The 25,852-nt window shown below is 40.4% G+C and overlaps 2 protein-coding genes across 3 annotated transcripts; one reads left to right on the top strand and one right to left on the bottom strand.

Moving 5' to 3' along the window:
• The first annotated feature begins 5,049 nt into the window (after nucleotides 1-5,049).
• On the top strand, nucleotides 5,050-11,087 carry cnga3a (cyclic nucleotide gated channel subunit alpha 3a). Of its 2 annotated transcripts, XM_053429813.1 has the most exons (9): nucleotides 5,050-5,224; nucleotides 6,894-7,013; nucleotides 7,134-7,223; nucleotides 7,767-7,940; nucleotides 8,088-8,147; nucleotides 8,585-8,782; nucleotides 8,911-9,012; nucleotides 9,100-9,206; nucleotides 9,316-11,087. In XM_053429813.1, exons 2-9 carry the CDS (start codon nucleotides 6,919-6,921, stop codon nucleotides 10,710-10,712), a joined length of 2,223 nt encoding a protein of 740 aa, XP_053285788.1. In that variant the 5' UTR covers nucleotides 5,050-5,224; nucleotides 6,894-6,918; the 3' UTR covers nucleotides 10,713-11,087. The 2 variants fall into 2 exon arrangements, with proteins under 2 accessions (XP_053285788.1, XP_053285787.1); XM_053429812.1 differs by lacking the exons at nucleotides 8,088-8,147; nucleotides 8,585-8,782.
• Nucleotides 11,088-11,958: 871 nt separating this feature from the next.
• Nucleotides 11,959-19,684, bottom strand: ube3a (ubiquitin protein ligase E3A). The gene is made up of 11 exons (XM_053430865.1): nucleotides 19,409-19,684; nucleotides 18,176-18,222; nucleotides 17,744-18,024; nucleotides 16,446-17,656; nucleotides 16,212-16,356; nucleotides 15,135-15,340; nucleotides 14,834-14,998; nucleotides 14,118-14,273; nucleotides 13,965-14,038; nucleotides 13,712-13,855; nucleotides 11,959-13,022 (listed from the first exon to the last, which is right to left on the bottom strand). Coding segments are annotated over exons 2-11 (2,505 nt in total). The 5' UTR covers nucleotides 18,178-18,222; nucleotides 19,409-19,684; the 3' UTR covers nucleotides 11,959-12,901.
• Nucleotides 19,685-25,852: the final 6,168 nt, after the last annotated feature.

Raw genomic sequence — 25,852 nt, forward strand, 5'->3', positions numbered from 1 at the left:
TTGAGGGTTTTAAATAAAACCAACATGGAAAACCAAATGTTAAAACTTCCTTCTATCCACGCACGCACACACACGTAGGCACGCGCTTAGGCACATCAGTGGGCCGCGGATTACTTTCTAGTCAGAATGGTGGTCCCTGGGATAAAACCAGTTGAAAACCCCTGGTGTAGAGGAAACGTTTTTTTTCAAAATCCACGTGCAGCAGACTATATCGTCTAAGAGCACTAGAGGCAAGATAACACTAATAAATGTATGGCTCGCTTGATAATAACAAGGGTGGCAAAGGTTGGTTATTTTATCCTGAGTACTACACCTTCTCTGATTGTTAGTGCAACATCCTCAGTGTTCTTTTACAGAGGAGGGTCAACAAGGATTCCCAATGATTTGCTTTAAGTGCTCTGGTGCTATTACTGGCCTTACTGATGACCATATAATTTGGAAGTATAGGGTACAATATTATAAATCACGTTTTTTTTATGTACATGCATATAGATATTTGCGACCATAGTATGTGTGGAACCAAATCACTTATACGTAACCTGTGTCAATTGGTTGCCTTTGAACCTATAAGGCATTGAAGGCAGTACCTCAATCTGAAGGGAGAGTGTGGGAAATGCCACTTGTGCCTCTTTTTCTTTCTCTTTCCCATCACCATCTCCATAAATACATTTTATTGCTTGCTGTAGAGTAATGGTCAGGGTAATTCATTGATACAGATCTAAACAAAGGCTCAAAATTGATTTTGACTGTGTGGTGTGTCTGCACTCTAAGAAATGTCGAGCAACCCAATTTTTCCATAGTTATTCTTTCACCACTGGTAATATCTAAAGGCCTCCATTACACTTGCGGAGTGTAACTTGTGTCAGCGCTTGTACCAAAACATTTTACAATAAAAAAGACCTGGTGGATGAGGCCCTGCAGAGGATCAGACTCTTTGACTGAGCTTTCCCTTTAGAGAAAAAATGATGTTAAGTACCTGACCTCTTGTCTGACATTTTGACCTGTTACGCAGTCGTTACCAGTGCTACCTTTATTTAACTAATAACCCAATTAGATCATTGTCCCTTTTGCAGGGCTGTTATTATGTTTGTACACATACTGGGTCGCCAACATGAACACACCAACATGAACCCAAGCTTTTGTTAATGTTTTTTATCCTTCTGGATTATGAACAAATATCTGCTGTGAAAACGGTTTATAGATCGTCCTTACTTCTGGACCAGCGAGTGTAGTTTCCACCTCCTCCTCCAGAGGGCAGAGATGTAATAATGTGTATCCTCCCGAGCGGCTCACACGGTATATACATGGATAAAGCTGGAGCTTGTTGTATTGAACACTGTGTCCCGATTAACCATATTATAGTTTACATGGGTTCTGAGTAAACCTGGGTCTATTTCAAACACAGGGAAAATCAGTGCTTAGTTTTTAGTTTAAGTTTAGACCATAATTAAAATGTCAATGTTCTTTTCACTTTCCTGTTTTTCCTGTTTACCTCTTTGTGTTCCTATGTTGGTTTTGGTAGCAGTTAATGCTGCCATTACCCACTGACATTAATCAAATACTTGTCCGTCTGTCTGTTTATACATGACAGTATGAAACCTCAGATAACCCCATCATATCAAGGAAAAGTCCATTTATCAACCTTGATTTGTCCAAAACACGTAAGAAACTTTGCATTTAAAATTGCTGAATGGTAAATGATGACAGTGCAGTTTTGCCATTCACACACACATTCATACAGTGCACCTATCTGACATTATTCACACACAGTCAGGGGCCATTTGTGCTTCAGTATCCGGGGACACTTCAGGGCAGTAGTGGGGAGACAGGCAACCAACCGTTGACCTTGTGGTTACATGACAACCTGCTCTGTCTCCTGAGCCTCAGCCACCACAATGTTACATTTAGGCGTGTTACAGCAAAGGCATTTTTAAACTTGTCATAGCAGCAGAAACACAAGTGATTCTAACAGTATGAACAAAGGCCCTGCCACGTTCGAGTGTCCCAGTGTGCGCAATAACAGGACCCTGAAACTGAAACGGCTACGTTATGAATCTTGTTATTGAAGCCTGTTGTTTCCTATTGTCACATGTCAAAGCATCTTCCTCTAAAAAGGCCTAGGAGAGAAACAAAAGGTATTTCTTTGTGACTGTGCCGTTTTCTGTGGCCTTGATTACAACTCACTCTCTCCTTCATTCACCGTGTCTGAGGCCTCCTTTCATTCTTTGCTGTGTTTCTCCCCCGCCGCACACTGACCTGCACATAAACCCGAATGAAGCTCGAGTGAGGGTGCTCAACGGAGGAGCCAATCAGCCAATCACGCACCCTTCCAAACCATGTAATTCATGTGATTGGAAAGGAGGAGTGTGAATTTACATGGAAGTGCACACACTAACACTTGTGTTGTCGACTGATTGCAAGTGGAAACAGCAGAAATGAGGGTGATTACAGCACAGCCACAATGACTGCACTGTCAGAGGATTATGAAACACAAAAAAACCCAACCCAACAGAAAGCCACACACATGCCACACTATCATTTCCTCATATCTGACATTCTGTGTTTCCTGTTGGTTTCTATAGCGACCCTTCTTAAGTGTTTGGTGCCGAATAAATCCGTCTCTCTCTGTTTGGAATAAAACAATGACGAGGTTCAGCTAATCATTCGCAGCATCTGATGAACAAGGCACAACTCATTAGCACAAGAGGACTCACAGCACTGACATGGCCACTTACACTGACACTGGCGGCCAAGACATATCCGAGGGCCCACTTGATGATTAGGCTTGTGCTTATTATTGAAAATAATCTAATCTTGTGTTTTTTCTTGTTCAGATGATTAAATCATATGTATCACAGATTTAACACATTTCCGTCAATTCTTTATTGTTGTTTTTTTGTGCCTATTTTTGTTTTGTGGTCTAAAATCCACAATCTTACCAGAAAAAGGCCTGCACTAAGGAACCATCATCTATTTTGCATCTCCCAGCACATTCTAAGGATACACCAGTCTGCATGGCAACAGAGGAAAGGAAAGTGTTTGCTCTCCACGTCATTGGGCACCGGTCAGACAAAAATATACAAAGATTGGAATGACCGTGGCTAAGACTAAGCATAATTTATAGACATATATATGTATATGTATATACACACCGACCATCTCCCTATCATTAGACAGGATTTCTCCCCGGCTGTTCACTTATAAATAATATAATTTGTTCATACATTTGTTCAATAGGCAAAGGGAAAATGATCCTCAGTTAATTTATCCATAACTGGACATGATGATTGTACCTCTATTAGAATGGAAATAACTTTTTAAGATGATTTTCAAAGCATGTAAGAGTTACAACATATGAAAATAACTAATTACTTTTTCAAAATTAGAAAGAAGATATTATCACATACTAATCAGGCCTCTTAACTGCATGTCAGACACCTTCTTAGACTCTTCCCTCTTCCTTCCAATGTGCTGCAAGCATCTCATCAGAGCTGATCACCCATTCATCGCCATCAGAACGCTCTTCTGCTCTGTGTTGAATTTCTCAATGTTACAAATCAATAGGACGCAGAGTGTGATTGACTCGGAGATGCACAAGGAAGCCGGAGACGTGCTGGAGACAGTGTTTCACTGTGTCATGGTTGCAGACTGGGAAAAGCCAGGGTTTAGGGTGCAGTGATTACCACATGCCTTCTGGCAGAGATGTAAAGAGGCTTTCAATAGATCTGTGTGCACCTGGAGACAGTGCTAAACCTAATGAGGTTCAGAGAAGGGGAGAGTGATTGGTCAACCGCTGCTTCTCTTAACATAACAGCCTTCGATAAAACAGAGCATTCTAACATAGGAAGAAGAAGAATCAGCATGACACCATGACAACAGGACTGCATATATGTTCTGTTGTAAATGTACATTAGATCCATGTTGCACATACAGGGAATTTGGGATTATATTTAAAATGGTCGGATTAGTGTAAAGAAACTTTATTTCTGGATGTTGCTATTCATGGACTCTCTGGAGAGGAGGGTTTTTGAGCCATATTCTTTAACTTTCTCTGTTAAGATATTTTCGATTGAAAACCAACTGTTCAATCAAGTTACAAAAACTGAGAGTCAACTGTTCATGAATTGATTGAAATCATCAAACAGAAGGGAAACATTGTCCAAAAGTGACATATTGTTTTGAGTGAAGGGGCATTAGGTAGCTGAAATAGGTTCTCAAGTCTAAGCTGGGATTAGCAGGGCAGCTCCGTATATTGCCAAGGGATTTCTGTTTTAACCTTACGCCTCGGGTGATGCCGGGAGATGGGGGGGCGATGCTGTGGGTGAGTTTGTATGGTGACGGGGGAGAAACACTGTGAGGAAGGAACCTCTTCATCACTTTAATTGTTCACCTCATTTATTGCTGATGAAGAGTTTGATTCCGATCTATTTCGCAATTCAGGATGCTCCATTCAAAAGCAACATTATTTGTTGACAAATACATACATACATACATACATACATTCATACATTTATACATACATACATACATTCATACATACATACATACATACATACATACATACATACATACATACATACATACATTCATTCATACATACATACATACATACATACATACATACATACATACATACATGTATAACATAATATAACATTTGGAAGTATTTCATGTTTGAGACATTTAATTGCCACATATTGTTTTGAAATATGTTTATAATCACTTTACTTGTTTTTTACGCTATATTCAACAATGAATAATTAATAAACTTGGACAAAAATACAAATTTGGAGCATAACAACAACGGAATTATGACACAAAGTACATAAAATTGAATCAGTACAGGTGGAAGATGTGATGATAAATTGTATTACTCCACCATCTAGAGTGTCTGTGCGCGCGCGTGCGCGAGTGTGTGTGTGTGTGTCTGTGTGCGTGTGTGTATTGTGGACAGTGATGGAAAGGACTCCTCCCCCTCGCTGATCCAGGATTGGTCAGCCATGTCTCCTCTCTCCTCATCCAGCAGAGCTGTTGGACTAATTATGGAGAGAAGACGTCGATATTTTTGGTGACGTTGTGCGCGATCGAAACGGGCCGAGGAATATTTTGACAAGAGGATTTATGTTCTATTGGTGATTTGAAGATGGATTTATCAGGAGGTGGTCAGAGGAGAATGGCTCGTTTGCTCGGGTTGGAGAAGTCAGTGTGAGGAGGCTTCAGACAGGTGAGCTGAGTGAGAAATGTATGCGTAAAAACGCAGCAGGTATTAAGTAGTAACATCTTTTTGTTTTTATTTTTTGGATAAGGAATCAATTAAGTGAATTAATTACTGTTAAAATGTCTCAAAATGTACATGTGGTTACAGCAAAACACGAAATGAAAACTGGTGAAACACAATTACTGAGTCTTGACTGAGATAACATATGGAATGATAGATTTAGATATGTACATAAGTTATTATGTCTTTGTGAAATGTCATGTTTCCATTTAACAGGTAATGCCTGTGTGACACATTGCAGGCCTGTAGGTGTGTTTGAACTGTGTACAGTGGGCCTCGATCTATATAACATTATGAAGAAACCAAATCAAACAGTCAATTAACATGTGTAAGGGGCTTTAATGTGGATAATGAGTTCTTCGTATATTAGGGTAAAGGTTGTCTCTGTGAATTCACAACTTTACCACAAGACACAAGCCTCTTAGTGGGTCTTGACCCATGGTGCTTCAGAACAACTAATCTCTAGGAACAGAAATAACATTAAAACTGTGAGACTCAGATTTTTTTTATTTTTAAGGTCTCTATTACGACAGAGACACTATTAAAAAAATAAAATGATGGAAGTGTCAGCATTATATTTTTAAACATAAGTTATGAGTGAGGTTCAAGTTCTCTGTTTCAGTTTGTCCAATTTCACGATGAAGATCAACCACGATTCTTGATGGAGTCAAACCGGACCCCTCTCAAGGGGCTAAAATTTGCAAGAGTTGGTTATAATGTTTGAAAGTAAGTTAATGTAACACATAGCTACCTAGATAAAACCATAGAAAAACATAAAGGTAAATCCAATTATATTCACATTGATTTTTTTAAACAACTTTTAGTTCTCGGTTATTCTCAGTATCAGCCACACACACTCTGGGCTTTGCCTTTTATGATCCTTCATGCACCCGGCTTCTTGGTGATTCTGTCAGCATAGTTTAGTTCAGTGGGGGTTGGATAACTCCCTGGAATTAGCACTAATCTACATGTGTGCACGTGTTACAAACATTGGCCTTCCCCAGAGATCAGCAAGTCATTATTTCCAAAGGCACATTCAAAGAAAATCAATTTTTTAAGGTTTGAAAAGGAGTCTGATCTCACTTAACAAGTTGCATTTTGAGCTTAATTGCACGGGAATTTTCACAAGAGCCTAAAAACCAGCTGAGTGGTATTAAAATATATAAAGATTCGTTTCTTGGGATGGGGTTTTACAGGAGCTGATGTGGCTGCTTCCCCAGACCGATCTCAGAACTGAGGAGGGTCACTGCCCTCAGCCACGTACACTTGTAACTGTTCTTTATGTGGCGCCCTAATTGACTTATCAGGCCTTGTGCAAGAGCAAACATAGCGACTATAGACTACCTGTAAGCCATAGCTTAGTTATTTTAAAAAACAGCTGATCGTTCACAGAGCGAGGGGACTGATCCTGTTTAGTGTTAAGGACATAATGAGGATGTATTTATAGGTTCTCCTCTCAGGCAGACTGTGAACAGTGGTACTCAGTGGAGACATCAACAACACAGCTCTCAAGAGCCAATGTTTGATGCGTGATTTCTGGCTTGTAAAACCTGCTATGTGCCCCACCATGCTTTCAGCCTCACGTTGTGTATTTTTATGTACCTGTGTGCTGCAGGCTCGCACGGCCAGACACGAACAACATGGCAGAGATCGAAAAGTCCCTTTCAACCAGACAGCGTTTGTCCTCCAACACACCGGCTGATGAGCTGGCGGTCATTGAAAATGGAGACAGCAGGTCTGATATCAACATAAGAGTCTAAAGATTCAGTTTTATTCAGAGCTTGTTCGTGTAGTTTGCATAGATTAATATAAGGCTTGTCACTGTCACTTCTTCCATCCTGCCGTCTTCCACTAGAGCTCACTCTCTTTGTGAGGACGTCTCTGAGAGAACAACATCCTCAGAGTCCCACAGACGCTTGTTTACAGGTGCTGCAACAATGGCCAGGTAAACTTCTGCAGTAAGTGGGTATCTACCAATGGTGGAATGTTTAACCCTTTAGGTGGGACAGACCTCTTTACTATACTCCCAATGGTTGGTTGTTGAATTCCTCTCCAACACATCTAAGTCCAAAAGTTAACAACTTCCCCACTGTTTGAAGCACTCGCATTAACCAACCCTTAGAGATTTCTAAGGTTTTGAGATAATGGATGCTGTGATTTGGAACTATACAAATAAAACTGAATTGACTAATATGGGCTATATCGGGTAAAAGTGGCTTCACCTCGAGTGGCTTCCCCTCGAGCAGCTACAACAATTCAATAATGTCATATATGATCATATCCTGTATGTGTTTTGTCAGATATTCGTCTGTAGAATGAGCACCTTCCCTATTCCAAAAGTCACATTTAATATAACATTTTGTACAATATTGGTCTGAACACTTCCCCCACCACTGGTATTTACATATTTAAACATGAGTAAGTATGACCAATAGTTAGTTCCTAGTGTAGTCACCTTGTGCTCTTTGATCCCCCGCTGACCCTTTAGGCTCTCTTACTTCTTCTTCATGCTGCGAAACTGGGCCTCTCACAGAATGCACCCAGAGACAGAGAGGCACGACTCCTTCCTGGATCGCTTCAGAGGCCCTGAGCTCAAAGAAGTCGCCAGTCGAGAGAGCAACGCCCAGTCTGTGGGTCCAAACGACGTGGTCCGTAAGAGAAAGTAAGTACTGGTCTGTGAGGCAACACCGCTGGACTGTTGACTCCTAAAAGTGAAAATGTCTGGCCTCATCTAATCTGATCTACCTCACATGAGAAACCACCCCATCGCTCACTGTGCGAAAACCGTGTCCTTCATTTCTTTCCAAAGTCTCGCCAGTAAGTGGCCGCTGGCTACTTACAACATGAATAACTGCAACAACACAGACGAGTAAGTGTGTGCACATCAGAAAATAGAGGTAGATGCTTAGAAAAACAATTTATGGATCCCGTTGGATGTTATAGTGTCGCTGGCGTGCTGTAGCCTGCAGTGAATAGCAAAGCCAATAGCACAGAGATCCCTGACACCGCATTGTCCAATCCTCCATAGTTTTTGCTCCCTTATCCTCTTGGATTACACAGAAAAAAAACCAATAGGGATTTTTTTGTTGAAAGTTATGATGTGGGCTGTACAGAAGTGTATTGCGTACACTTGAGAGGGGTGCCATCTGCTGGTATCATGTACGACCTGCACCAGATCTTCCAACACTGTTTCATGAAGCCTCCTGTGTAGACTGCGTCCTCGTGTAGTCTGGTAGCCAGTCTAGCCCCTCATAGGCCGACGCCGTTGTTTTTCACCACCGTAGAAAGTAAACTTGTGATTCATAGCAAAAAAGAGGACAAGAAAGAGGAGATTAAAAAAGACGAGAAGAAAGACGAGAAGGATGAGAAGAAGGACGAGAAGGATGAGAAGAAGGATGAGAAGAAGGATGAGAAGAAAGATGAAAAGAAAGATGAGAAAAAGGATGAGAAGAAAGATGAGAAAAAGGATGATAAGAAGGATGAGAAAAAGAAAGAGGAGCCCCCGTAAGTATACCAGTAGATAGAAATGGAAAACGTCTATTGGTTGTGGGCAAATGAATCACACAGTTCATGTTTTCACACATACATGCGCTAAGTCTTTAACAGGAATTCATTCTGAGTGATTTTTGTAGGAAAGAAATCTGGATTATGGATCCAGCTGCAGACCAGTACTACAAATGGCTGACTGTCATCGCAGGCCCAGTATTTTATAACCTAATGATGATTGTAACAAGGTATTTTCAATAGAATCTGCATCAAAACACATTCTTCATTAAGTTGGATGTTCATAAAATCTGACAAGAATTCTCTCTGTTTTCTAGAGCTTGTTTTAATGAACTCCAGAACTCTTATACAAAACTCTGGATTTTCTTGGACTACACCTCCGACTTTGTCTACTTCGCAGACACGTTTGTCAGAGCAAGAACAGGTTGGATTCTTCAAAATGTTTCAAGATAAAATTTAGTAAAGGAATAATTTGTGTCCTTTGGATTATTCTTTTGTTTGATTTGGCTCCTAATTTCACTTTTGTCACTCAGGTTACTTGGAACAAGGGCTGCTGGTAAAAGACTCCAAGAAACTGAGAGATAAATACAGAACAACATCTCAGTTCAAGTACGACATGATCTCCATGATCCCCACTGATCTTCTGTTCCTGCAATTCGGATTCAACAACCCAGAGTTTAGATTCAACCGTCTCTGCAAACTGTCAAGGCTTTTCGAGTTCTTTGAGCGGACTGAAACCAGAACCAGCTTCCCGAACATGTTCCGAATCAGCAATCTCGTGCTTTACATCCTGGTTATTATCCACTGGAATGCTTGTATGTTCTTTGCCATTTCAAAAACAATAGGTTTTGGGTCTGACACGTGGGTGTATCCCAACATCAGCCACCCAGAGCACGGCCGCTTGGCCAGAAAGTACATTTATTCCCTGTACTGGTCAACACTGACCCTCACAACCATCGGAGAAACCCCTGCACCAGTCAGGGATGTCGAATTCCTCTTCGTCATCGCCGACTTCCTCACTGGTGTCCTGATTTTTGCTAGTATCGTCGGTAACGTCGGTGCCATGATCTCCAACATGAATGCCTCTCGTGCTGAGTTCCAGGCAAAGATCGACTCTATTAAGCAGTACATGCAGTTCCGAAAGGTCTCCAAAGACCTGGAAGCCAGGGTCATCAAGTGGTTTGACTACCTGTGGACTGAGAAGAAGACCTGTGATGAGAAGGAGGTGTTGAAAAACCTCCCTGACAAGCTCAAGGCTGAGATCGCCATCAATGTCCATTTGGATACTCTAAAAAAGGTGCGTATTTTCCAGGACTGCGAGGCGGGTCTCCTGATTGAGTTGGTGCTGAAGCTTCAGCCGCAGGTGTTCAGTCCTGGAGATTACATCTGTAAGAAGGGGGATATTGGCAGGGAGATGTACATCATCAAGGAGGGGAAGCTCGCCGTGGTGGCTGATGATGGAGTCACTCAGTTTGTGGTGCTCAGTGATGGCGCGTACTTTGGGGAAATTAGTATCTTGGGAATCAAAGGCAGTAAGGCAGGCAACAGGAGAACCGCCAACATTAGAAGTGTGGGTTACTCCGATCTCTTTGCCCTGTCCAAAGATGACTTGATGGAAGCACTCACCGAGTATCCAGACGCCAAGAAGGCTCTGGAGGAGAAGGGGAAAGCCATCTTGATGAAAGACAACCTAATCGACGAGGCGGTCGCCAATGCCGGAGCGGATCCCAAAGACATGGAGGAAAAGGTCATCCATCTGCAGAGCAACCTGGACTTGATGCAGACGAAGTTTGCCCAGTTGATGGCACAGTTCACCTCCAGCCAGACGAGGATAAAGAGCAGGATCACCGACATGGAGTCCAAAGTGAAATCCATACAGCCGCAGGACCTTTCTGAAGTGGTGGCCGACAAAGACAAAAAAGTGCAGTGAAGTGAGCGACACCTCACGACTTGACAAAAAAAAAGATGCGATTTTTCATTCATAATAGAACAGTGACACTTTTGAAAAAGGCCCATGTTTATATCTATTTATACATCATGTTTGTTCATCTTAATGTGTCAAATTGTGTACAGTGTATGCAGCAAATGTATATTTTGTGTGCACGCTATGATTGAGAGCCAGTTTCATGTTGTCGTGCTGTTGAGTATGAAGCACAGTGTAAGCAAACAATTGGCTTTTCATAGCCTTAGGGATCAGTATTGACGTAATTTCCCAAGAAAATATCTTCTACAGTACAAAGGAAACTCACTCACAATTTCACAACTTCGATATCCATTTGACCTTGTATGAACAAAATAAACCTACATGCCAGGTCTGTTTGTAAGTTATTCTGTGCAGTTGTAAATCTGCTATGTTAATGTTGTTAATGTGAATAAACATAACATTTGTTCGTATAACAGATATGACAGACTTTAGGTGTTTATACTGACATTTTACAGGTTTTCTACAGCAGCGGGAGCATTAAGACGTGTTTCCCTGCTGGTTTATCATACCCTTAAAGACCCTGATAACTGAAAACTACAAATCATAAAAAAAGGAACCCGACTTCTCTAATAATTCCACAAACATCTGTCTGTGTTTTGAACTAATTATTCGCAAACCGTTCATCTTATCGGCTTAACACTTATTATGTGTAATGTTAATGGCCTTGTTCAGTTTGGAAGTTTGAGTGATTTGGACACAGGATACCTGCAATATAAATAAAAATGTAATAAAAAGGGGACCAGCGACCTGCAGCAGTCAGTGGGGGGTTGGGGGGGGGGGGGGGGGAGTGTTTCTTCAGTCCGTGGACCGAGCTGAACATTTCCTCTATGGCCTCGGATGAACTACAGCAGCAGTTGGAAACTGGCGGCCTGCTGGTCAAAATTGTCATTTTGATAAACTGATTATTTGTATTTCCTCATATAAGACTGATACAGACATTCATTGGTGTCATGGGTGCTGATGTCCTTCATGGAAACAACACTCATGGAATCCTAACCGCGTCTTGAAGGCCGTTTGAGTTGAGATTCACTGCAGCATCTGGTGACACATTTGTCACTAAGATCGACCCTTTTCACATCATGCACAGTCGTGTGATGCTTTGCTATTACAAATGTATTGACCTCAGCAGCTTTGAGTGATCTATACCATGTTATTAGTAGAAAGCCTTTCAATATTTCAGACAAACTTTATAGATTTTTTTTTTCACCTTTTATTAACTTTGCATAATTCTTTCTTTACAGGGGATTTTCACATTATCTGCAAATAAATGATGTACCTGAGTTATTTGGCCTAATAAAAACATTTAATGTGTCTCTTCTGCTCCAACAGGCGTTACACATTTGGTGATCACACCCACTAATAGTCACTGGCACTTTACAGGAAACAAACCGAGAGAAGAGGAAAAAAAACTTTTTGAGGATGTGAGAGTCTGAAGTGACAAGTCAGTAAATACATTCTAAAACATTATCCAAACCAAAAACGCCACTCGGGTTCACCATTTCACAACACACAGTATTCTTTTCAAAAGTTACACAACACGGAAATACTTCAAAATAACCTTTCGGTTGGAGGTGAGTTTGTTCTGTCACTGGCAGGAAACAGTTCAAATATATAAACTCGCCAGTGAGGCTGTAATAAAAAGGCTTCACCTCAATGACATTCATAACCAAGAAGCACCGTTACACCCAGTCCACTCAGATGTAGGAAGATGGGCTAAGGACCGACGACTGCTACATTATGAAGAACTGCAGAAATATAACACTGGTCAGACTATTTCAAAAGACTAAAAGCATGTGCTGGCATTCCCTAAAACACTGTGTATACATGTAAGTGCACTTTCACAGTTTCACAAATATTTCTTCCTATGTTGGCTGAGAAACAAAACACACGTGGAAAAGAGAACGGATTTAAGTGCCATGTTAAATCTCTTTGGAAAAACCTAATGTAAATGAAACTGACTCTGAGAGGAAGAGAGGCCTCGGAGTAAAAAGCTGACACTGGATCTCGACTGATAGAGGTGAGTTAGGCACAGGGTTACTGCAGCATTTTGTGTCATGGTCTCATTTCCATCTGCTTTTCGGCAGCATTCCCTTTTTTGTTATAATGCAGTCAGAATACTCTGCTCCGTGGATCTGTCACAGCATCCCAAATCCTTTGGCGTAAGTGATGGCCTTGAGGAGTCTTTCTTTCAGTTTCTCTTTGGAGGTGTACTCTGGGAGCAGCAGTGCATTGAAGCAGGTGTGAGAGGTTGGTAACCTGCAGGAGAGGATGGGAGTAAAAAACACTGATTAACATGCAGTTGACAGCAAGTCACCCGGTCAGGAATGAGCCGAACCATTGGGAGCAAGCACCTGTAGCCATGTAGACATGAGGAGCTGGGGACTGAAGTGTCTACTCTGTGATAAGCTGCCAACCTGCCTTACCTTCTGAGATACAACTTCTCTTAAAGGTACATTTAAACAACGGAGCAACAACAACTGTGTAAGGCTTTTGCATATTATTGCCAATGTATGCAACAAACATGGCTTCACACTTGTCATGTGTATTATTTAAGGCCCAGGGAAGTACAGTGTCACATTTTGTGTGATTTGGACACACAGTCAATATTGTTCAATATTAATTCCATTAATAAAAAGGGCTTTACAGGGGGGCGGAGCCTTGATGGCCAGTTTGCAGGCCAAGTTGAACATGTCATCTTCTATAATCTCAAATAAACTATTGTAGTGGGAGGCAACTGGGAGCCTGGGGGCCAAAATTACTGCCAGGTCATGTTGATAGTTTGATAACTTTTATTTCACCGTATCAGACTGGTGTTAATATCAATCATGGCAGCAAAATTAATTGAATTGCCAGCAATTTGTCAAGAACCTAAAAGCACAATGTTTGTTTTGTCGGTGCTGAAATACAGAGCTTTTATTTAGAAAATGCACCACACTCTTCTGTACCTGTCTGTGTCTGAGCCGTTCTTGGCGATGATCATTTTTAATTTGCCGAGTCCGCCAACTGGTGCTCTGTCTGTGCCGGTAGTAAACTGAAGGAACAACCTCTTCTGCTCTTCAGCAAACGAGTGAATCGTTTCCCAGAAATATCTGTGAGGAGAAAATAAAAAGTAACTCTAAACAGAAATGACCTGTCAATTCTAAAATATGACCTGCTGCTTAAGACATGCTGTCAGATTCCAGTTAACGTCAGACTTACTTTATAATATCACTATCTTTGCTATAACCTCCATCATATTCTGTAGTCTTCTCAAGTGCCTCAAAGTCAAGTTTCTGTGAAATCACAAGAAATTCATTTGTAGGTCATAAAACATCGGCTACAATAAAGCAGCAAGGAGGTTAACTTCCTCACCCTGCTTCCACAGATGAGCAGTTCCACTTCCTCTGGTCTGAACAAATACTTCAGTGGGGACTCGTTTGTGACCATTAGGAAACCTTTTTTGAAAGCTCTGAATTGTCGTTCCACGCTCTCGTTCAGTATGTAGTCAGCATAGAGATCCACAAACTCCTGTGAATTAGAAATTAGACATTTTTACATTATTAACAAATCAATCTTACACAGTGTTGTGAAGTGTATATTTCAACCAAAAGAGGAACAACTAATTGTGTTGTGTGATATTTTTCCTCAGTCAGGAAAATCCAAACTTGATATCAAGTTCCTGTCTTGAGCTCCAACTTCCACGATGCTGACGATTGCCAAATGTGTGCATTGGTGGGACCTCACTACTGGGACCTAGCTCCATCCCCTGAGTGCTACTGCATAGATTCTGGCTTCAAAATACATTTTTGGCACAAGATGGCAGTAATCATATCTCAGCCACTTGTCATTTCAGTATGTCAAGTGGCTTGTGTCAAATATTGCATGATTACATTTAGGTAGACATCGCTCTAAATAATGAACTGAGCCAGTTAGCTGCTTTATTACTCTTCTGTACTGATGTCGTGTTTCTCAATGCTCACTACATTATCACATTAAGACCATCATCTTGTGCTTGTCACGTTTGGCCACATCAGCAGAAATTCAACAGACTCATTTTAAATACAACAGTGGATTTTCAAACACATCACCTGTCTGTTCTCTTTGGTAACAGGGATCTGGTCTCCCTCTTCCTTTAGGTCATATAACAAAGGGTTTCCAAAAAGGTCCGTGTGTGATATCTGGAAGGTGAGCGACATGTCTTCCTCCACGTTGCCAGTGTATTCAAGTAAACCCTTCAGACTTTGGTAGAGAGGCTGCAACAACAGAAACATTTGCTGTCAAGTTCTGCAGTGAACCTACAGGATCAGGCAATTTTTACAAACTGCTGCATGACTGGTAAAACATGATATCTAGTCAGTTTTGTATTAACTTAAGAGAAAGTTACTATACTGGATGTGAGTCAGACAGGTCCAAGTAAGTCCCCTTCTTCCCCAACAGTTTCCTGTAGACGACCATAGGGAAATGGACGTCCAGGATGCAGTTGTTGTAAATGGCAAGTCCCAGGACGATTCCAATGAGTGTGTACTGCGCTTCATTCTCCAGTGAGGACGAATTAAACCAGAAGACTTTTGTATCATTGTCGTAGGTGAACATTCCTGTGCAGAAAAATCACAAAATTGAGAAAAATTTGAATAAAAATGCATGTTTTAAACAACATATTCAGTGAAACGCTTAGTTTCAGAGAATGATAATTTCAGGTTTGTGTTTAAAACATGAAGACAGTTAGCTTAGTATAAAGACTGGAAATCTGACCAAAATTATGATTAATCTTCAGTTTTTTTCCAGGCAACCAGGACAAACACCAGGAAGTCACTTCTCCTAACCAATAAACAGCTCAACAAATATCCCCTTGTTCAACCCAAATTGTTATTTCACACTTTCTAGGAATGTATTAATTGAGGTGTAAAGTGCTCTGGATTTGTTACCTCTGGACAGAACCAGGCGCACTGTCTCCATCCTTTCTAGTCTTTGTGAGAAGCAAAGCTAACTCTTGGCTGTAGCTTGATATCTAACAGGCCGTTATGATGAGTCGTATCAGTCTTCTCATCTTCCTCTCAACAAGAAAGTTATTTTTTCTAAATGTTAAACAATAACTTGAATATGATGTGATACACTGATGCTAGGGAAACAAATACAAAATAAAAACGAGCACTATTAACAGGACTTACATCAGCAATCACAAACTCCCTTTTCCTGATTGGTTTATGACGAGTCATGACGTTGTATACTTGTCATCTGAGCCAACGAATCAGTTACAGAGGTTTGGTAATGACTCTCAACAAACCTCCAAAACCATCTACACCGATATCCTGCAACTGGCCTGGATCCAGATTTCTTTCCTGTGGCTTGCCCTTTTTCGTTTGTTAATTATTTGGGTATATTTAGCGTGTTTCATATTTCTCTGATAAATTAGAAAGAATTATCACAAAAAAAGAGACAAATAAAAACATTGTAAAATGTTCCCACCGATATCAACATTGAAAATTTCCTCCAAGACCAACAAAAAGAACTCCTTCGACACCCCTCCTTCGTCTACACCTTGCTCCCCCTCAAACTCAACAAACAGCTGCTTCTTCAGGTCAGAGGGGTTCTCCATGGAGATCATCTCCAGCTGCAACACACAGAGGATTCAATGAAACACAGAGGGACTACGTCACATCAACACAACGGTCAACACTAATGTGACTTCCTGGGACTCACCCTGACCAGGGCGTCATCGATGAGGTGATCTCTGCGAACTTTGAGCTTGAGATAGGGGTTGGGCTGCTGTCCCTGCACCATGCTGTAGAGGGCGGTGAGGCGCCGTTCACTGTACATTCTGATCCTGTTGTCATAGTAAAGTCCTTGGTTCTTGGTGATGACACTGAGGATGAAGGGGCAGCTCTGAAAAGAGAACTTGGTTTCGGCGTTGACCTTGAAGAAGGTGAAATCTTTGTCCATCTCCACTACATCGTTCACTGACTCGTTAACAAAGTCCTCATGGGTGATGAGAGGTCTTATGCAATCTATGGACCGAACCCCCAGTTCTCTCTCCAGGGGGTCTGTCCGAGGACCCTTCTTATAGAGCCGCTCCTCACCCAGCAACTCGTGAAGGCTGAGCTCATCCGACTCAGAGTCATCGTCATCCTCCTCATTGTGCTCGACGTCTACGTCTCCGCCCAGGATACTTGCATAGAAGGCAACCTTTAAACACTGAGTAGCAGCCACCACAGTCTCGTCATCGTTGACCAGGTTTTCACCATCATATTCGTTACTGACGACTGTGAAAGTGATGAGCTGCTGGAAGGTCTCCATCATGCGGCGGATGTGTGGGAGGCCGTACGTTGACCAGAGTTTTGACAGTCTTGCAAGAGCAGTGACAGGAAGTTTGCTCATTGCCTTGCAGAACTGTGGCAACGCCACTTCAAGGTACTCTGGACTGTGAAGGTTACTGTTCTCCAACACAATGATGAAGATATTCAAGTAATCTGGGTTATTTTCGTACACATCAAGGTAATCTAGGTCAAGTTCCATGTTTGGGGTGAGGTAAATAAGAGCATTCACGAGAGCGGTCTCCACCTGGTCGATGGGTAGAAGTCTGTTGTAGACTCTTCTCACGGCGTCAATGTCCACAGTAACCTCACAGGGGTCGAACATTTCTCTAGGAGACTCGTCTGGGAAAGCAGCTGCAGAGGAGGCACCTCTCTTTTCCAGGGGTGTCTCACTCTGCTTCTTGTGCTTGTCCACATCTGTTGGTGTTAAAGAGTCCAGGTCATCTGTTGGATTTGGTTCGTCCTTCCTAAAACTCTTCATCAGGGTTTCTGCAGTGGAGAAAATTCTTCCAATGACGCGGATGAGAACAGAGTAGTCTCCCTGCTCCTCGCAGAAACTCAGGATCGTACACACATTGTTCTCTGTGAGATAATGCACATCTGCAAGAAAACAACACATTGGAAACTGAATTAAGACAGTTAACTGAATCAGTGTCGGTGTGCAAAAGAATCCCAGAGTCAGCTTACCTGAGAAGTCCTCCTTCTCGGGACTAAGGTCCATGTCACTCATCTTCTCGTCAACACTGGCGTCTGGGTGCAAGGTGTCAGATTCTCTCTTGGAGATGTGAGGACAGAGTTTGGCGTTAATCTTAAACATCTCCAGCGCTTTGGCAGCGGCTGAATTTTTATCCAAAGGTTGAAAATTGCAGCATGATGCGCAAAACTCATTCGTGCAGTTGCCATTTCCACAGCCTTCAGTTAACTGCTGAAAGTAGCGCTCAATGAGATGCTTTGCAGTCGTTCTGTTCCTGTGTATGATATTCAAACAGGAAGTTTGCCGGGTGATTCAGTGTCATCAGTTATTAGCAACAAGCATAAACACATAATTGCAATGCAAGTAATAAACCCAGGAACCCAGCAGAACTTGATATTGAACAAGTCGTGAAAGGGGTCACTTACATTCGGCTGGATTCAAGTTTCCGCCTGTAGTTCCAAAGGATGATCCCCTGAAAGGAAAATTTAACAATTATGTTATATCATTTTACAGTGTATATATTCAGTTTACATTACATATATATTCATATATTGTATACATCATTGTATCAAACATATATTGCATGTTTACTACTTATCTTAGTCTTAGTGTAGGAGCTACTTCAATTGATTGATATATTGTGATTACTACTATTTGTTATTTTTGCATTGATATCTGTATACACCAGGGGGAACTGAGCACTAGACCAGATAGGATTCACAATAAAGGTAGCAGGTGTGTTAATGAAGGGAAGGGAAATGTTTTTTTTTACCAGAGCATCGAGCCATTACACTTAGGATATTATACCAGAAGTGATAAACAACTGTATTGATAACAATGTATAGTGGGTGTCACATTTCAGTCATTTTATATGTATTTGCCAAACACGAATTTTGAAGCTGGTGCCAATATCGATAAATGAGAATCTGAACCATCTTCACATAAATACAACAAAAACAAAATAAAAACTGAGATGAGTTTTCTGAGAGCTGTGTGCGAGATATTTGTTAGAGACTGACGTTTGACAGTTGTAAAAATCAGGAGTGACACAGCCGCTTAATGACATCTCTTTTTACATTTGTCTATTGCAACACACACGTCTATAGTATCAGCTGGTTTTATCAGCTGGGCTCTGCTAAGTGTGTTTAATAAACATGATTCTTCTTCATAAAGTCATCATACTGGGGACAATATAAGACAAATGTTTCAGCTAAAAGATAGTTATGAAATTACATACTGTGAGGAAAACTACATGAGGTAGCTTTCACAAATACACCGAGGGAGTTTATTCAAAGATTTGAAACCCTGCTCATATTTTACTGTCAAATACTTAGTCACAGCTGAAAAACAACAAAAACAAACAACCCAAAACACACAACACAGACAACAAATAATAAACAAAACAAATCAGAGACCTCGAGGCTGTAAGAGAGACGTGATTCAGCAAAGTAAAGAACGACATTTCATCACTTGAGTTCAAAACATTCTCCAGCATGATGATGCTAAAATCTGACAACCGAGCTGTCACATTCAACAGCCTCGTGACAGCGCGTCAGAAAACACATCCGTCAGATAAACAAATCAACAAACTTCTGAGCTGCGTGTATATACACATATTTATGAATAGTTGTGACATGTGCATCGGAGTGAGTACTGACCTGTGATTTGAAGGGTAGCTGCCTCTGCCTGTGCCTGTGTGTGTGTGTGTCAGTGACGGTGCAAAAAGCAGCGTTGTGTTGTGTCAGTGTGTCCGCGGCTGGTTCTCACTCGGGCCCCTTCACTGTCCGCGGCTCCGCTTCGGGTCTGCTCACCTCCGGGAAACTCAGCTGCAGCGACACGACGTGAACGAGACTTTTAGTCAGAAGATCAAAACAACACATGCTACTCTGCTACCGTGTAAACAAGAGAGACTCGTATCCCGGCATGCAGCGCGGGGGCTGTCAAACATCCAGGCTCCCGCCCCCTCCCCCTCCTCCTCCCCCTCCTCCTCCTCCTCCTCCTCCTCCTCCACCCACTGACATACAGAAACACACCACACATCTGGACCTGGTTCATTTAGATGGAAGATCACTTTATAATCATTTACTTTCCTCTGACTCGATGGAGCAGACTTCCACAGGATCAGACGGGAACTGCAATTATAGATATTTTATAAAGTAAACTAAAAACCTGTCTGTTCCTTCCCGCTTTCATGTAGTGTTTTAACATTTCATGGCGTGTAACACTAGTTTTATTTATTATGATATACTCATATACTTTGATATACTAAAAATAATCTTATTTTTCAGTTATTTTCTAATATACTCTGTAGGATTTCATTCTTAGTATCATTTATTCTGTCTTTATTAACTTTTATGATTTAATTATCATTTGCTTTGTTATGTTTACAAATGTATGAGTGCATTGTTGTCTTAACTCATGAATGTTTTTTATAACATTTTGTCAACCGCTTGTCAAGCACTTTGTACTGCAATTTATTTGTTTGAAAGGTGCTGTATAAATAAAGTTTGATTGAGTGATTTATGATCTCTGGGTTGGGCACAAAGGAGCAAACTTTTGTGTGTTGTGAAGGGATGATACTATCTTGCAAATGCCCAGAGGAAAGTTTTAGTGCTCACTGTGGTCTTGTCTTTTTGTCTTGTGATAAATAAATAAACTTCTTCTTATTCTAATCTGTTTCTCACAGAGAAATAGGAGCAATTTAAGATCTGGCTACGTAAGACAAGAGGAAGGCTATTTCCCATGAGGTAGATTTAAGAAGTCTGAGAAAGTAGTGTAAATCTCATATTGATCCTGAATTGAGCTTATGTCAATGAGAAAATGGAAAGATGAAGAAGAGATCTTAGGGTGAATTTTTATTTCCTCTAATGCAGTAATGTTTGAACTAGAGCGACAACTGAAAGAGCAGAGAAAGGCAATATCAGAAATCACATGTAGGGCTGATAAACCATCTACACATACACTCCTGATCAAAATCTTAAGACCAGTTAAAAAATTGCATGAATTTGCATTTTGCACTGTTGAATCTTAGAAAGGTTCTAAGTAGAGTTTCAAAATGCAAAAAGAAGAAATGGGAACAAGAGCCCAAAAGTTGTGAGCAGGCAATTTATTGAAAACAACAATTTAACTGAAGTAGGCTGTTCATCAGCTGATCAAAAGTTTAAGACCACAGCTAAAAAAAACAGAAATTAAAGTGTCAAAAACTGACTCAGTTTAATGAGTAGCTCCACCATTATTGTTGATCACTTCAAAAATTCGTTTGGGCATGCTTGATGCAAGTGTTTCCAAAAGGCTAGTGAGAAAGTTGCGCCAAGTGGTGAAGACGGCTTCACGAAGGGCGTCCACTGTCTGGAACTGAAGTCCATTTTTGTAAACTTCCCTTGCCATCCATCCCCAAATGTTCTCAATTGGATTAAGATCAGGGGAACACGCAGGATGGTCCAAAAGAGTGATGTTATTCTCCTGGAAAAAAGTCTTGGTCAGACGGGCATTGTGAATTGGAGCGTTGTCCTGCTGAAAAACCCAGTCGTTACCACACAGACGAGGGGCCTCAGTCATGAGGGATGCCCGCTGCAACATCTCCACATAGCCAGCTGCTGTTTGACGCCCCTGCACAACCTGGAGCTCCATTGTTCCATTGAAGGAAAAAGCACCAGATCATGATGGCGCCCCCTCCACTGTGCCGCGTAGAAAACATCTCAGGTGGCATCTCCTTGTCATGCCAGTAACGTTGGAAGCCATCAGGACCATCAAGGTTAAATTTTTTCTCGTCAGAGAATAAAACTTTCTTCCACCTTTGAATGTCTCATGTTTGGTGCTCCCTTGCAAAGTCTAAACGGGCAATTTTGTGGCGTTGAAGGAGACGTGGCCTTTGAAGACGTTTCTTGTTTTTGAAGCCCTTCCTTCGCAGATGCCGTCTGATGGTTATTGGGCTGCAGTCAGCACCAGTAATGGCCTTAATTTGGGACGAGGATCATCCCGTGTCTTGACGGACAGCCATTCGGATCCTCCGGCTCAGCACCCGTGAGATTTTTTTGGGTCTACCACTTGATTTTTTTGTTCCATAACCCTGAGGATCTTTTAAGAAATGCAAAATGATTATGTCTTACTGCGTCCAACCTCAGCAGCGATGGCACGTTGTGAGAGGCCTTGTTTATGCAGTTCAACAATCCTACCACGTTCAAAGACGGTGAGCTTTTTTGCCTTTGCCATCAAGAGATCTTCACAGTGTGATTACTTGACAGGAAATGACATGGAATCCAAATTTTTGCACAGATTTTGGCTTTTAAAGGCTGTGGTCTTAAACTTTTGATCAACTGATGAACAGCCTATTTGAGTTAAATTGTTGTTTTCAATAAATTGCCTGCTCACAACTTTTGGGCTCTTGTTCCCATTTCTTCTTTTTGCATTTTGAAGCTCTACTTAGAACCTTCCTAAGATCCAACAGTGCAAAATGCAAATTCATGCAATTTTTTAACTGGTCTTAAGATTTTGATCAGGAGTGTATGAACCTGCATTATTAACACATGGCAAAGAACTGGGAGTAACCGAATGAATAAGAACAATTTAAGTCTTTATTTAGTGATGTTACCAAAACCTATGGTATAAAACAGGTCACAGGGTAAAGGCTAGAGCTAGAATAAAAAAGCTCCATCCTCACTACCCTGCTGTCTGTCATACACACACTGTTCAACTAAAGACCCTCACAATCAAACATACTCAATGTCTAAAGTTTAGAAGTTGATGAATGCTGTGGGACTAGTTTGTCAAATACGAAGTGTGGAAATAGTAAAAAATCCTGATGATTTGATCATGCACCACAATCATAAAATATTTTTTTTTTCACTAGACTGGATAAGTGTACAGAGTTTTCTTTTCAAGCAGGTTAAAAAATGAAAAGGAAATAGAATCTAAGCTGTTTCCATTATATGTTCCAACCCATTCATAACAGCGAATATTCTAATAGGCTACTAAAAGGCTGAATAGGATCACCTCAATAAAATGAGAAAATTAAATATCACCAATAAATGCAGTCGCCAAAATCCAAACAAAGTTGAATCCAGAACTCTCTAAATGAGTTTCACTAAAACTGAATATTAAACCCTTCATGAAGGACATTCTATTCTTGGACTTCTGTGTTGGACCAGATTAGTTTTATCTTATACAGGTGTACCTTATACAGCTGAGTGTAACTATATACACTACCACTCAAAGGTTTCATAAATGTTCTAGTCTTGAAAACATTTACACACAGTTACTGTTAACTTGACATTTTCTACATTCTGCATTTTGTGCGTTGTCCGTGTTTAATAAAATTTAAAAATTTAAAAAAGAGAGCACTGAGCAAGTACTTTTCTCTGCGATGACTTCTATTGTAGTAGGTGAGGTGAAATCAACCCAGATCGTTTTTTTATTGAATGGGAGGAACGTGTTGTTTCACCACTCTCTCCCAGTCACATAGTGGTTTACAGCCCATCCAGGACGCTAGTCTTTCCACCTTCCTTTCTCCTCAGCTCCACAGAGGATATGTATGACTTCCAGCACATGATCAGATGTCCCTCTTGGACAAAATGAATGGCTGCCATATATCGTGTCTGCAGGAGACTGTCAGGGATGGATCAGGCTGCAGAAAGATTCTTCCTCTGGGTGTGATGAAGACAGGATATAAGCTGTGATGCAGATTGGAAGCTGTGGGCAAATGCAGATGACAGGATCTGTGTAATGTTGTACTTAATGGCTGGAATTATTGAATTATTTCAAAATAAAAATGACAACTAAAGCATTTCGTTTTGCTGTAAAGGAATTTCAGTTTATGATAAAATAAATAAATAAAATATGCTTTAACATCAACATACATGGTACAACATAAGGTAATGCTGGCTGTTGTTAGTGTTGTTTTTAGGTCATCAGTGCATATTGGATATGAGATGACTGCTGAGCCACGTCTTGGGAACTGTATGAAGAGCTTTGAAAAGTGGCCTCAGTATAGACAAATATCGGTTATTAATACTAAAGAAAACTATAATACTGATGCATTTACGTATTTAAATGTTATAGTAGTTGGTAAAAATGTATCTCATTTTTCAAAGATTGTAAGGTGGTTTAATCTTCAACAATACATCATATATTAGGAGATGATGACATGTAGCGTGTGTGAAATATGTGAAGTAAGAACTATTATAATCAGTTACATTCCACCACTTATTATGTGCATGTGTCCCAGGAATTTATATAAACTTAATGTATATACAATATAATGCTCCTTAATTATTCTTACCACTAACTATAGTATATTATATATTCAACAGGATCATATATATATATATGATCATGTTATATATATATACATTTATATAATAAATATAATACAGCAAACTTCATTTTACTGAAAACACACACAGAAGTCACAGAAATCGGAGTAACCCAAAGCTGGAAGAGCACAAATCATGTTCCCTCGCTGTGTTGATGGAGGCCAACACAGAGAAATCTCATCCATAACCTCTAAATCATATTCATAAACCATAAACCAAACCTGACGTACGAGGCAGGTAGTCAAACCGCTGCCATCTCATTCTACAACAGGGCCTTTTGGTAAATTATGCATCATCTAATCCGTGTGCATTGCTCTCATGGTGCTGAGGAGATGTTTGTTATTCTGTCAGCATACAAGCACAACACAGTGTTACACTTATAGTGTGACATTTAGTTCATGTACATATCTCAGTGTCTCACTTCAAACTGAGATGGTTTCATCTTCACAGATTCACCACAGGTCAACATTAAGCAAATACAGGAGTCACACATGAGAATACAGCAAAACCATAAATGGAAAAAAAGCCATGCTCCTAGTACAGGGACATGTCGCTTTCAGGCGACATGTCCCTGAAAGCTATCAATTTACTCGTGAACACACAGAAGTAAGTGTGGACATTTCAAATAAATATGTCATGTTGAATAAAAGAATATGACGCACAAAATTAATTACCAACCTTTTGTCTCACTTTGAGCAGGTAGATCGTACATCACTACAGAACAGGGCTGCAGTGCTGTACATGAACACTGGGAGACGCTGTAAGCACACAAAGCGTCAGGCTCACAAGGTCTTTTGGGCCATTACACCATTATCACATTATACTATAGTAGGGTTTAAAGAAAACATGTGTATAAAATATGTATATTTCCAGTGGTGGAAAGTAACTAAGCAAATTATGCTGAGGTACTTAGACTTTAATAAAAATACTCCAGTACTACTAAAAACTATTCTCTACTCCAAAAAAACATAATGAGAAAATGTTTTAATAAAATAATAATAATCATAATGATAATAATACTACTAATACTAATAATAATAATGATTATCATTATTATTACAAAAACTTTTCAAAATCCATATGTCAAAATGCTTAAGCAGACATCATACAATCATCGGTTTTCAAATGGAACAGGTACAAACATTTGATTTCAAATAAACACTAACACTAACAGGCTAAGATTAGAGACGATATACCTCTGCCCAAAGATCTCAAAGTATGTGCTGGTGCATACAGTACAAAATGTCAGAGATAAAAGTTAAACAGAGATCACGTGGAGCCTAAAAAGTATTCAGTGAAATCTTAATATCTACCCTATCCAAATCTACGCCAGTGTAAAGAGGCTAAAGCAGGCGGGATGTGCCTTTATATTCATAATATGCAGCTGGTCAAGACAAAATGTGCAAATATATAAATGTTTCCTATCTGTGTTAATGATATTACAATTATGTGATCTCTATTTGAAAAATCCGATAAATAAAAACAATAAATAAAATGTATGAGGTATGACTCTCCGACTAGTGTGTGATATGTTTGATCTGCTTTCAAAGGTTGGGAACCACTGATCTAGACGACAGTATATTCCTGAGCTCATCAGACCTTTGTCTAGAGTTGACTTGTATGTAGGATGTGCATTTTGAAAATAGCTTTGACAACTATGTTGAAATATGGAGACGCATACCCGAGATGCATATTCAGCACAATCTAAAATATAGCAAATGTGAAACATATGATGCATCTATTCAAGATGGGGATTATGGGTAACTTTGCATCATCATGAATCTCTTTGCC

Source organism: Pleuronectes platessa, chromosome 9 (assembly GCF_947347685.1).
Source record: "Pleuronectes platessa chromosome 9, fPlePla1.1, whole genome shotgun sequence".
NCBI lineage: Eukaryota > Metazoa > Chordata > Actinopteri > Pleuronectiformes > Pleuronectidae > Pleuronectes > Pleuronectes platessa.